At 48.5% G+C, this 13,241-nt stretch overlaps 1 protein-coding gene across 1 annotated transcript; it reads right to left on the reverse strand.

The window, feature by feature from the left end:
- Positions 1 to 3,227: 3,227 nt before the first annotated feature.
- CD180 (CD180 molecule) lies at positions 3,228 to 8,269 on the reverse strand. The gene is made up of 3 exons (XM_082782451.1): positions 8,066 to 8,269; positions 5,690 to 5,856; positions 3,228 to 5,020 (listed from the first exon to the last, which is right to left on the reverse strand). The coding sequence occupies exons 1-3, from the start codon at positions 8,153 to 8,155 to the stop codon at positions 3,295 to 3,297; spliced, it is 1,983 nt and encodes a 660-aa protein (XP_082638577.1). The 5' UTR covers positions 8,156 to 8,269; the 3' UTR covers positions 3,228 to 3,294.
- Positions 8,270 to 13,241: the final 4,972 nt, after the last annotated feature.

Raw genomic sequence — 13,241 nt, forward strand, 5'->3', positions numbered from 1 at the left:
TTTACTATTTTTTTCCCACATAATAAAGAAGATGCACTGAGCCAGGCAGAGGAGGTGGAGCAGAGCCCGCAGTGCCCAATGGCCTCTTTGATGGAGACCAATCCTGTCAGGAGGAGCAGCGGGCAGGACTACTGGTCCCCTAATTTTTGTCTTTCTGTCTTGTAGAGGAGCACATCCACACGTCCTTACTGTTCTGCTGCCAGTGGCTGATAAAGGAGCTTTTCACGCCTGGTTGATGTGTGCCAGGTTATTTTTGTTAATGTTTTACTGCCATGTTTTTCCCTGTGCTTTTCACCTCTGCAAAGCCAAGTGCATCAGCCTTACAGAATCACTTCTGTTGTGCTCTCTGACTGAAACCAGTGAGTTACCCCCAGTCTTTCTGACTTGCTGAAACCCAGCAGAAGACAGATGCTCTGCAAAATTGGTACAGTGGCAGGGGATGTGCATGAATATGGGAGGGGAGAGGGGGATGCAGCAGCTTGGGGAAAGGAAATGACCAGAGTTGAGAACTGACTGTATGACTGCCTTGCCTGCTGTGCTGTCTCTGACTGCAGTAGCCATCCCTCTGTGAGGAACTGTGGAAAGCTGCACGTCCACAAACCCCACAGCACTCAGGGCCAGCAGAAATGGGTGGTGTAGGGGGGTTTGTGTTGAGGAAGGAGCAGTCAGGAGAGAAAGGTTGACCATCAGATTTGGCATGGCCTGTCATCCTCACTTCTGCCTTTGTAGAAAGAGCCTGCATCTCACCTGGGTTGGGAATCCTTTTCATGGTTTGAAAGAGAAATGTGGGCTTCCCTCTTCAAGAACTGAACTTCCAGCTTGCAAGGTTCCTTCAGGTTCTGTATTTTCTCCTGAGGTTGGTAAGAATTAGCAGGGATGTCATGTTTGTATTCAGACAGTGATTAGCAGACCAAAGAATAAATAGCAGGACTGGAAGATACGAAAGGGTGTTTGGGTGTCCCAGTTCATGGCTTGCGCGTCATCAGTTGTCCTTCCAGTGACCATATCTTTACCTGTAAGCTTTGTGTCATACCATGGTGTCAGTGATATCTCTATCCCAGGAGTGAGCTGGGTTTTGTTGAGCACCATTCAGCTCAGGCAATTCCCTTGTCCCTGCTCACTGACTCCTTGGCTGCACTTGAAACATAAAAGTCCTGACAAGATACCAAGGAGTGCATTAGATCAGAGCTTGATTGGGTAAACAAATTCTACAAGGAAAAATAAATCTACTGTCACTTTCCGTATACATCTTTGCTAAGTAATACAAGACTAAATCTTTGGACTTCAAAAAAAAAAAATATATATATATATATTATATATATATAATATATATATATAAAAATAAAATCTGGACATTTTGGGATATTATGTAAAATGTTCCTTCAGAATAATCACCCCCCTGTATTCAGGATTTTTGTGTATACTCCATATACTATATATGTGGCTCAGCACTGTTGTTTACAGTGTCCTAATGACTGGTGTTTTACAGGACAATGAAAGTAGAGAGCCTGCCCTGTGTAGGTGACACTAATGTAAATCACAGAGGAAACAAAAATGGCATCAGATGCAGGTAAAACGAGTTGTGTGGAAGGAAGGGAAAGCATTGCAGAAAGGTCTGTACTTAACATGCCTTGCTCAAATGTATCTTGCATGTGAACACGTTCACAATTTTGCCTTTTCAGACAGCTTCAACTTTTAACTGGCTGAAGTCCATGCGCATATCTACCCTGTGATGCTGGGTAGCATTTCAGAAACTGGTGATGCTTAAATCCAAATGAATTGCCAAAATCCAAATGAAGCAGCGTATCAGTGAGTACCAGCACAACATGCAGCATTCCCTTCAAGTTGCCGATGTTTACAGATCTCCTGATCTTTGCAGCATTTTTTTTTTTTAGCTCTTGAAGCTGTGAACTGTGCTGTGCTCTTTTTGCTTAGCCATTTATCTATTGCTTTCCTGGACCCACAAGCTGGTGAGGGCTGTAGGTCAGGTTTCCCTTGACGGGTACCCACACCAACATTCATCGGACAATGCAGTTATTGGCATTGACTTGTTTAGCCAGTTATGTTTGCAGAGGGAGGGAGCCTTGAGTCATGAGCTGCCTGGTTCCTGAGGACAGGTCGAGTTGTCCTGTGGCTGCCTTGGTGACATCTCAGATCCGTCATTAAGGAGCTGCTCGCTGATGCGGGCACTGAGGGCAGCTTTGATGCTGCACAGCGTGTGGGTTCAAACACAGCGCCTGCCTGCGGGGTCAGGAGCAGGTCTCTGAGAGCCTCTCAGCAGCAGCAGAGGAGCAGGGGGTGCCTGCAAGCAGCACGGAGAGCTGCAGGGAGAAGCACCCTGGTGCCCAGAACCTGGAACTTTCTATAGGCAGATTAAAAACAAGAAGATTTCAGGGAAATTTCTTCGGGCCAGAAGCTGAAGCTGAGTTTTTGTACTCCCGGGTGGAAATTGCTCAAAGAGAGCTTGGAAAATGTTCAAGGAGTGACCACGACTTCTGGTTGTGTGCAGCCAGGAGCCTTGCTGTGGGCAAAGCAAGACCCCGTGTGCTGCTGGGTCTTCTGTGGAGGCAGAGGGGCCGTGCCCGGCCCTGCAAGGTTGTGCCTGTGCAACGGGGTCAGCCTGCTGGCAAAGCCCTCGTGCCAAAGGTCACTTTATGGGAAAGGGGCACGCAGCAAGCTCCCTCACTTGGCCAAATGCACGTACTCTTTTAATCAGAATTTAATGAGAAGTGTGATAGAGGCTATTGTGGTCTGCCCTGCAGGAGTTGGTCTTATGTGACCATATGAGCATTGCTCCAGTCCTTCACAGGAAGTTTTGATTCCCCTCCCCCTCTCCTTTTTCCTTTTAACTGAGCAGCATACATTAGTGCCAGCTCTCCAACTAAGCTGTTTCTCAAGTGTAATTGATTGAGAGTGAGAGGGTGAGAGTTTATTGTTGTGTATGGGATGCTGTGATTTTTTTTTATATTTTTTTTTAAGGAACAAATTCTGCGTTTCGTTTCTTGGATCTTCCCTCTATAGGTGCCTTAGCCCTAGTGGCTGTAAAGGCAATGCTAGCATAGAGATGAACTGGGGAATCTCCTTAGAAGTTATTCATGTTCAAAACACAGGTCACACTTTATTTTCCAAGATCATATAAAAGATTTTATTATTTTTCTTAAAATGATAATAAAAATGGAAAAGGTATTATAAAAGTTAAGTGAAATACAGGCTACATGCAAAAAAAAACATAAATTGTCTTTCATCCTAATCCGGTTACTGTACATCTCTTCACACTAAGCGCCCATCATAAACTTAGATTTGCTGATAATTTTGCTTGAAATAGTGAATGAACCAAATGGAGATGGCACCACAGGATAAAACTGCCAGGACAACTGCAACAATTCCTGCAGTGCTGATCCCACAGGAGAGTGAGACGGTGGCCAGCGGAACCCCAGCCAGAGATTTGGGTTCAGAGCATGTCGTTCCCTCAGGGTCTTCGATTTTATCTGGGTTCTGCCTGCACCAGGTGATTAAACCAATGTTGGAGCAAGTGCATTCCAGGGGGTTGTAACTTAAATTGATTACGCTGCGGGCAGGTAGGGACTCTAGCTGGTCACGGGGTACAGTATGGATCCTATTGTAGGCAAAATTGAGGTAGATGCTCTTGAGTTTTGAAAATACGTCTGTGCTGAATGCAGTAAGTTCGTTGTGGCTCAGATCAACACGCTGTAGCTTCCTGAGGCTGTGAAATGCTTGGTTGTCCAATGCTGTCAGTTCACAGGATGACAAAATTAGCACCTCTAATTTGGATAACTGTTCAAACAGTTTGTTCTTTGGCACTATTCCTGACTCAAAGGTATTTTGACTAAGGTCCAAGAGCACGAGGTTTTCCAGGCCTTGAAAGAGATGTTGAATGCTGGTATTAATGGAGGATGAGGAAAGATTCAGGACCTTCAAGAGATGTAAATTTTGGAAGGGACCCTGTGAAGTGTCAATGTGAAGATGAGTGAAAGCTACGTCCAGCAGCTCCAGACTACTGCCTTCCTCAAAGAGCACATCTCGGAGGTGGAGCTTTGTGTTGTGGCTCAGATTCAGGTGCTGAAGACTTTTCAAGCCATTTAGTGCTTTGCTACAGCAGTCAGGGCTTTCAATGTGACTGTGACTTAAATCGAGGTGCTGAAGCTCTGCCAGTTTCTCCAGGCAGCCAGAGCCCAGCTGCAGTGTCTCCGAGTTTCCCTTTACATGGAGGTGGGTGAGAGAGGGGAAGGCCATAGAGCTGATGTTGCAGAGGTGCTCGAAGGAGTTGGCATTGAGAACTAACTCCCTTAGCGAGTTCATACCACTGATGCCAGGGGGCAAGGAGCTGATGTGGGTGTGAGTTAGGTCCAGCTTTCGGAGCTTGGTCAAGCAGTGAAATGTGTCAGGGTTTAGGTTTCTGAAGTGCCGTAGTTGCAAATAGAGATCCTTGACAGATACATTACAGAGGCCTTGCAAAACATCTGGGGTTATGATGGGTTCCTTCCCCACACCTTGAAATGTTCCCAACCAAAGGGTCTGAACAACAGAGTTCTGTATCCCTGCAAGGACCCCAGGGATGTCAGTGCAGCCCCCAAAGTCCAAGGTGTAGAAGTGGGACTGGAAAGCTCCAGGTTCAATGTGTAAAATGTCATTTCCTTTAAAGATGAGAGTTATGTTATTGGTCTTCTGAAGAATGCTGACATCTTCTGCTGTGATCACCCTTATGTGGTTCATTTGAAAGTCAAGGTATTTGAGGTTTTGAGTTGGAAAGTTGAGAGGGAGCTGCAATGAAGAAATGTGGTTGCTGCCCAAGAGGAGGGTATCCAAGCTGTCCAGATTTGTCATCGGGATAAAGGACATTGTGGTTATTCCCGTCTCCGTTAAGACAAGCTGCTTCAGGGACTGAGGGCCAACAAATGCTGTGTCGGACAAGAACATGAGCAGGTTTCCGGTCAGCACAATGGTCTGCAGGCGCTTGTTGTTGTGAAAGGCACCTTCGTACACCCAGTTGATCTGACATCTTGAGAGAGCAATAGAAACCAGCATTAGTGGCCTGTCCTGCAAAACTCTCACTAAATACCCGATAACCCAAACTACACATTATGTATGTAAAAATCACGATCATTTGCCTTCAATAGGATAAAAGTGTCCATCTTTTCCAATGGTGTTTGCCCAGTATTTGTAAGCTCATATTTAAATACAGAATTCTAGGGAGGAAGCTGTACAATAGCAGAAAAACCTTTCCTGAAATGATGGGTGTGGGAAAGCTTTTGTGGATGTCAGGGAGACATGAGTTTTTTAGTGTCATTAACTTAATAAAATGAATTTTCCTGTAGAAAAATTCAAGCATTTACAAGGCCCAATCGTATCTTTCCATAGGTTTTAGTGAACAATATCGAAAAAGGCATTAAAAATTGCTCTAGTGACTTTGTTGGTCTTAGCAATAGTAATATGCAGAAAATACACATTTCATCCATCACCCTGCAAATGACTGCCACTGGAGGAGAAGCCTAGACATTGCTCAAGCATATCAGTCTTTGCTTAGTGAAATACTTCAGTAGTGCTGCTGGTGGCTACTCTGCAAAGGCAGCGAGATGCTGCTCTGGTGTGTATCAGGAGCCTCCAGCTCTGGACAAGGGCAGGGAGTGGTGGTGACCACGGCGACGTGCAGAAGGATGGTCTCCCCTACCTTGTCAAGTCCAAGTAGAGAAGAGACTTCAGCCCAGAGAAAGTTGAGCTCTGGAGGGAAGGGAGCACGTTGAAGCTGAAGTCAAGGATTTCTGTTGTGACAGGCAGTGTTCCAGGAATCTCCCTCAATCCTAAACCTTCACAGCTGTAGCTTTTATTCACTGTAATCTGTGGAAAACATACAGTGAAACTCAAAGGGGTATGTACTGTGAATATAGATAGGAAACTACCACACTTTAAAAAACAAACAGAATTTTGAATTATTTAAAAATGTAGCGGCCAGAACCCTATGAAACACCAGCTCAGGCTTGAAATGCACAGCCCCTTGGGCTTCGTGAAGTCTGCTTTTAAAACAAACACCTCGAATCTTGTGCTAATTTGAAGTGTGTCTCATCTGGAGTACTTTCTTATCCACGTTAGCACATTCGAGGATTGTTTACCATTCTGGATAAATTATTAATCCCTTAGATGAAATCCCCACAAGGTAGTTTAAATTCTGAATTTCATGAGTCTTGTAACAAAGATTACTCTTGGAGAAGTCTTAGTAAAAATCTTGCAGAGAGGCGGTAAAAAAGAGCAGACCCGGGAATGTTTCTGGGAGGAACACATCCAAATTAATTGGATCCCAACTGCAGTTATGCTCTGTGGTGAGGGAATGGCAAGAATGCATAGCTGCTGATAGACAGAGATTTTATCTGATACACAAGGCCTTTAAAATTTCTATCAGGGCTTTTCAGTTTAAGTAAAAACGGATTGTTCTGCATGCAGTCCGCCCTGTAAATACCAGGGAAGGCTCATTGAACATGCCTGACGTGCCTTTGCCTGCTGATGGCCCAGCAGCCAGACGGAGCCTGGGCCTGTTGCAGAGCCTGGGCCTGTTGTGGGACCATGGCCTCGTCCTGCAGCCCCCAGTGCCTTCCTTGGGAGGTGGTCACCCTGCACTGCCGGGCCATGTCTTGGGCTGTCAGGCCACAGGACACCCACTGGGGACGTGTCCCCTGGGCCGCTTGGGGGCTGCAGCTTAACACTGGGACGCCCTGAGCTGCTCTGCTTGTGAGGAGATGGACTGGGGTGTCCTGACGCTGTGTGGGACATCACCTCCCAGCACAGCAGAGCACCCCCATTGCTATGTACACCCAGGAGGCCTTGTGCAGGGCCATGTGAGGGGTCTGCAAGTCCTCAGGGGGCAGGAGGAGGAGGAGGTGGTGCAGTGGGTGCTGCAAAGTGGTCTGGGATGGGCAGGCAGGTGGCAAAGGCTGGAGCAGGGAGAGCAGTGTCTGTCAGGGGACAGAGAGGGAGAATGTGTTCGTCCTCTCTTTGGGGTGCAATACCTGTCCCTGAGGAGCACAGAGGAAGCTGGTGGGAGGAAGCAGGCGGGGGTTTTCACCAACACAACACTGGGACTTGGCTCCTCCGCTGCCTCTCGCCCTGCCTGGGGCCTGGGGTGTGTCTTGCGGGGAGGGAGGTGACAGACAAGGTGGCCCCGAGACTTGTGGTGAGCACCCAACTGGTGCTGGTAACTATGGAAATGGCAAAATACAAACTCGGAAAAGATGATGCTTTCTTTATCAATATGCAACTAAGAAGCCCCGGGGCTGCCCCCTGCAACGTGCAGTTTAGACAGACGACAGCCACCTAGCTGTCACTGCAAAGGAGAGCAGTGCCTATGTTTTACCATCAAAACGAAGCTGAGCTCATTCTAGTGATGCTGCAGGGCACAGAGCAAGGCTGGGAGGGAGCTGGGTAGCAGCCATCCCCTGGGGCATCCTGCTGTAGAGCTCCGGATGCTCTGGTGTTTGTACATTTAATTTGATGAGGAATTTGCTGCAGGCCCCTGCTGTGCAAGGAGGAGGGCTGGTTTCCACAGCGCTCCTTCCCTGAACCCAAATCCTTGCCTTCTCCCCCACTCCGTCTCCCACCTTTTAAAATGAAAAACAAAAACCTCATGGGCCAGCCTTTGTCCCTGGAAAAACCCTGGTGCTATCTCACTGTGCTCATGGGTTACAGTGTGCCTGCCAAATGTCACACAGAGCCACCATCATAAGATGTTGGATGGAGAGCATAGCATAAGCGAAAAAATCCTTGCCCCTGCCCCCTTTCTGGCTCTGCTGAGAGAACCCCTAGAGCTTTTTGCCTTCCTTTGCACTTCCCTGGAGCCCCAGCCTGGTGTCGATGGAGGGGCAGCGGCACTAGGGAGTGTGCCTCTGCCAAGAGGTGGGAAAGCAGCGGCTGTCACCAAGCACGTGTCACGACACATGCCTACAGCCCTGACTAAGGTGTCCAGCCCCCAGAGAAACCTCTCATTGATTCAAATAATTCGAGTCCCAACCTCCGTGCTTGACATTCCACAAAGAGACCAGGCACAGCCACCACTCACCTCGGTGCACATCGTGTCTGCCGTGCTGGTGGCTCTGCAGCTGGCACAGGTGAGCACGGTGGCGATGAGGAGGCATGAGCTGCATCCCATGGCAGAGCAAGGCGGGCTGCCTGGTATCTTCCCTTGAAGAAAGTGAGACAGAGCAGCAAGGGTCAAATGAGCTGGGTGAGCTTGCTGAGAGCAGGTTGTAAGAAGAAAAAGTTATGCTTGCTAAATCTCCTCCTAAGCATGAGCACAGTGGTAGTTTCAGACTGAAAGAGGAACTTCCCCACTTTAAATATAGTGAAATGATTGTGCACTGATGCTTTTCTGGGGCGGAACAAATTTAAAAAATGGAAAGCAAGGGAAATGGGTATTGCTCATGCTTGTGTAGAACAAAACATTCCCATTAAGTGTGGTGGAGCTGTTAGCTGTATGTGAAACAGGTGGAGCAAAGAAAGAGGAGATGAGAATGCAGCATTCACCTGTGGGGAATATAATGCAAAAGGAAGTCTGAGCCGCACACAAAATTTGGTGTATGTCTTGTGAAATTCATGAGAACTCATAAAGCAACTAAGACACAGGCAAAAGCCTTATACCTATGTTGTTACAGAAAGGGTCACTGATGAAAACAGATTCACTCATTAGAAACAAAGCTGAAAAACAAAAGCTGAGTCTGGAAGTGGACACTTTCTGCTCATGTTTAGATAATGAGTAATGATTGGTTTTCTGGAGGGGGTCAATATTTCTCACCACTCCAGGATGGGCATGTGCATGGCTCCTGCAGGTGAGGGGGTCCAGAGTCCCGGGAGCATCCAGTCCTTACCACCCCAACAGGGTAGTATGCTCACCCTGGCAGATAGACCTTTTTTTTTTTTTTTTTTTTTCTTTTTTTTTACTATTATTTTACTTACTTATATATTTACAAGAAAAAAAGGCAGCCTGCAGGGTGACAAGTGTATTTTCAAATAAGTGAGATGCAGCACTGGACTCGCATGGGGAGCATCCATGTGGTGAGCAGCACCTCCCAGCAGGGCTGCTGCAACCAGCGGCTTCAGAGCTGCACTGGCACAAGAGGAGGGTGAACCCAAGTGATGGCAAAGCAGCCCTGGGCAGAACCAGTATCAGGAGCTGATGTGTGCATTGTGTTTTGCCTGAGCTGCTGCTCTACTCATCCCTGTAAGTAACTGGGGAGAGAGGGGCCATCACCATACAGGAGCAGTGCTTAAAGTGCTTAAAAAGTACAGAGCAGACCATATTGCATCTTTGCTTAAACCACTTGTGTGCTCTTGGTGTACCCCCTGCTCAAGCACAAATGCACCTTGCTCAGCCCTGCATGAGGAGCTGAAAAGCTCACTCCATGTTGCACTGGTATGCGAATGCTCCCTGTATCTTTCCCAGCCAGCTCCATGATTGCTGGAAATCCTGCTCCCCCTGCAGCTGGTAGCAAAAAGCTCAGGGAAATTGTTGTCTGGAGTGTTTGCTGCTTGTTTATTTGCAGTTTTCCGTGTTAATGCTCCGAGGCTAAGGATTTTTCCCTGTTGGCAACAGCTTTGACTTGCACCCTGCCTCTTGCTACTGGGAGGCTGTCAGCCCTGGTGGCAGGAATGCTACCTCAAACCACCCATACCAGAAACCCCAGTTTTAAAATGAATCAGTTGTCTTGGAAGAAAAGTCCTTTAAATCAGGAGGGGAAAGCAGCTGAAGCTAATCCTGCCTTTTCCTGCTGTGCAAATACGTCCTTATGTGTCGTGGAATTCACATACGACACAACAGGATAGGAACGACTCCAGAAATGTAATTGTTTACTTGTGAAGAAATGGGAGGGTTTATGATGCAAATAATCCCAGGCTCTGCTTCAGTTTGGGGTAATGAAGGTTTCATTGTAAAAGTGATACTAGGTGACTGCCATTCCCCTGTGTGTTGAAGTGCACCAGCGGCTCGAGTAACAGCCTGGTGATGAGAGGTGTGCGAACTGTTTCCCCTACGTGCCCACCTGATTAATTTAGCCTTGTGCTCATAAGGAAGCAAACCAGGGGTGGCCACCTTGAGCAGGGAGCACTGCCCTTCCTGCGTGCTTTCTGCTCCTGGTGGCGGTGTTTGCTGTCCCAAGGTGTTGGGTGCATCCTTCCTCTGTCACCACATGCCCGCTCAGGAGGGCTGTAAGGCTGCTAGGCGAGTCCCCTCACCAGCATTTTCCTGTTGGTAATTTTGCTTTTTATGTTCTTACTGCCCTTTGACAATGGGGGATTCAAGAGCATGCAAACCACCAGCACAGATGATTGCTACTTGAGGGTGAGCTCTGCCAGGGCCCGAGCAAGCTGCCCCTCTGCAGCACCCCTCCTGCAGCAAACAACCCCACAAACCCGTCACAGTCCCCCTGTGATAAAAAAAACTCCCTCAGAGGGACACCCACACCCCACCACCACCCTCCTGGAGTTCTCCATTTTAAACTGATTTTGAGCTAGACAGGACGAACAGCTCGTGAGGCTTACCAAAAGGCGTGAGTCACCCGCAGCCTGTGCCCACATCCCCCCTGCCGGGGCACAGCAGTGGCCTGTCCCCTGCTGCAAAGCCACCACCGAGGCAGGGTGAGTCCTGGCCAGCGTGGCATGGACGCGGACGTTGCATCAGCACCGGCTGTTATCAGGGTGCTGGGGTTATCAGGATGCCAGTTCCTGGCCCCACAGTGGTGGGCCCGTTTTTCCTTGCTGTCCTGAGTCTGTCAGGAGCCTCTCCAGGACTTGCTGCTGGGACAAGAGGATGGATGGTCAGCTGTAGGGGAAACCCTGTATGGCATTAAATCCACTCAGCAGGCCTATAGGGTGTTAACTAGTTGTTAAACAAGAGGTGAATTGTGTCAGTCTCAGCTCTGAACGAGAAGGCATTTACCACCCTGCACAGCAGGGCTTCTGAAATCTGTCTGTGCAGGATCAAAGGATTAAAACAATTTTTAGTCATTTCCTTCAAGGATGGATTTTGAGATTTTCTTTGTTTGTAGTTTTTCAAAGAAAGAGATACACACATGAATGATTTATTTTAATTCTTCATGTTAAAAACCTGGGTCCATGTTTCTCTGAGGCAGTGGGATTTGGGCTGTGCCTGTTCTCCTGCTGCTGCTGTGTGCTGTCCCAAAAGCACCAGCCCCCCTGTCCTGCTGTGCCACAAGCTGGCACATTTCAGCAGGAGAGCATCTGCCCCAGGCTGGTGGTTTTTTTTTAGCAGGAAAAGCTGCATGGGCTCTTCCCCCGTGGGCTGCTGTGCCTTTGCTTGGACACATGCTGGTGTGAGCGACATCATTGACATCTGACAAGGTGTCCCCAGAGTAGAGGGGATGTGAAGGGGACAGGGGTGTCAGGGCCGCTTCCCAGCTCAGCACCAGCCCACCTGGTGCATGCTCCTGGGTCTGCAGCATTTTCCCTGCCCCAGGAATTCCTCTGCTTTGCTTTGCTCTGCCATTGCTCCTTGTAGGAGGGCCAAAATGCCAGTTTCTTTCCCCTGGCATTGGTGTTGAGATTAATGATGAAAGAACACCGCAACTTCACTGCAATTTCTGTGGTCTGAGCTGGGTGGATAGCCACCCAGGTGCTACCTCAGAAAGAAAGAGAGCCTGGCCAGGGCTGTGACTTTAGCACATGGTGGAGAAATATCCCAAATAAGTAATGTGTGAGCTCCTTTGCCCACTGTCTCCACAGACACTTTGTTCTTAAGTGGGTTTTATCTGAGGCGGCTTCCAAAAGGATTTGTGGTGAAGCTGCATCTCATCCTGGGGCTGGTGTGCTTTTGGAGGGGGAATTGATGCTATTTTATGATGCAGAGTGAACAAAATTCAGCCTTTTTTTTTTCTTTTTCTTTCAGTTTTCTGCTTGCTAGACACTGGGACACCGGGCTTCCTGGCCCCGTGCCTGCATCCTGTGCTCTCTCCATATCAGCCAGGAAGCTGGCGCTGGCTGTGGCCGGGACATGAGACACCACGTGAAGTCCTGTGAGCAAACACAACTGGAAATGGTTGGGACAAAGCACTAGGAAGCTGATGATGGGAATTACAGGCTCATTAATTATGGACGCTGTGTGTGTCCATGTTTCCTTTGCAAAGGGGATACCTCCTAGACTCTCCCTGCAGATACGGTTCCTGGATAAGGCCTGTTGTTGTGTCACCCTCCTTGAGCGTCTTGTGACTTTTCAGAAATCTCACTGGGAAGGTGCTTTGAGGATCTGAGATCCTCTGTAGCCTCTGCTACTCTGTGAAAGAGCTCTGAGGTTTCCCTATGCCTCAGAAATACAGCCTCTGTTCCTTGCTATGGAGGCAAAATATTCACTCCCTGTGCATTGTATTGCTCATATAAAGCCAACATAAAATGCAGATTTCCATGATTAGTAACAAGCCATCCCTCCCCCCTCTGAACAATACAGACAGGCTCTGCCAAACTGGGATGCGCAAGGCTTGCGTGCCAAATTTCAGACTGACACATGGGAAATGGGGCTGCATCTGTAGGTCCAACCTGAGCAGCGAGCCAAACGTCCAGCACTGAAACCTCCCGAACCTCCCAAGCGTCCCCACTCCCCATGCATCCGCAGAGCCTGCACCGAGCCCTGCCATAAGCTTCCTGGTTCCCGGCGAGCTGCAGCTGGATGCGGATGCTGCTGGGCCAGGGGAGGAAGCTGGGCCATGGCGAGAGGAGGGCCCATGAAGGGAGCTGGCGTGCTGGAGCTATTTAAAGAGCTTCTGGCACGGTCTCCTTCAAATGACAAAAGGGGATCGTAAAAGGAAGTCCTGTTGCTGATCGCCATGAATAGAGCTCCAGGTCAGAGAGGAAAGAAACCTCTCCCCTGCTTGCAAGACAGAAATGCTGGGAGTGGGTGGAGGGGTCCCATGCTGTGTCCTGGCTGCTGTGTCCTGCTGGGACAGGGGGGGCTTTGGCACAGCCATGTGAGCAGGTGAGAGCAGCCTCACTTCCTCCTGCAGGTGAAACACAGCCAGCTGTGGCTCTCACCATGGTGCGAGAAACCCAAAACTGCCACAACAAGGAGAAAAACCTTCAGGGTTGTGCCAGTACTTTAGCTGTGCTCAGCCAGGTGTCCTGGGGACCTGAAATTGTATCTCCAGGTGCTTTTGACTGCCCCAATTCACCTCTCAAGCTCTTTCTTTTTCTGCCCCTTTCCTATCTGCACATTGTGCACTGGTAGTTTTGATTAA

The sequence above is a fragment of the Aythya marila genome (assembly GCF_965140915.1).
Source record: "Aythya marila genome assembly, chromosome: Z".
Taxonomy (NCBI): Eukaryota; Metazoa; Chordata; class Aves; order Anseriformes; family Anatidae; genus Aythya; species Aythya marila.

What these genes read in the sequence shown, in the direction of transcription:
- CD180 (XM_082782451.1), bottom strand. Translation starts at nt 8,155, where the DNA reads ATGGGATGCAGCTCATGCCTCCTCATCGCCACCGTGCTCACCTGTGCC. An exon ending in CAGACACGATGTGCACCGAG is followed by an intron (nt 5,857 to 8,065) that starts GTGAGTGGTGGC and finishes TGTTTTCCACAG; the next exon opens with ATTACAGTGAATAAAAGCTA. An exon ending in CTCTACTTGGACTTGACAAG is followed by an intron (nt 5,021 to 5,689) that starts GTAGGGGAGACC and finishes TGCTCTCTCAAG; the next exon opens with ATGTCAGATCAACTGGGTGT.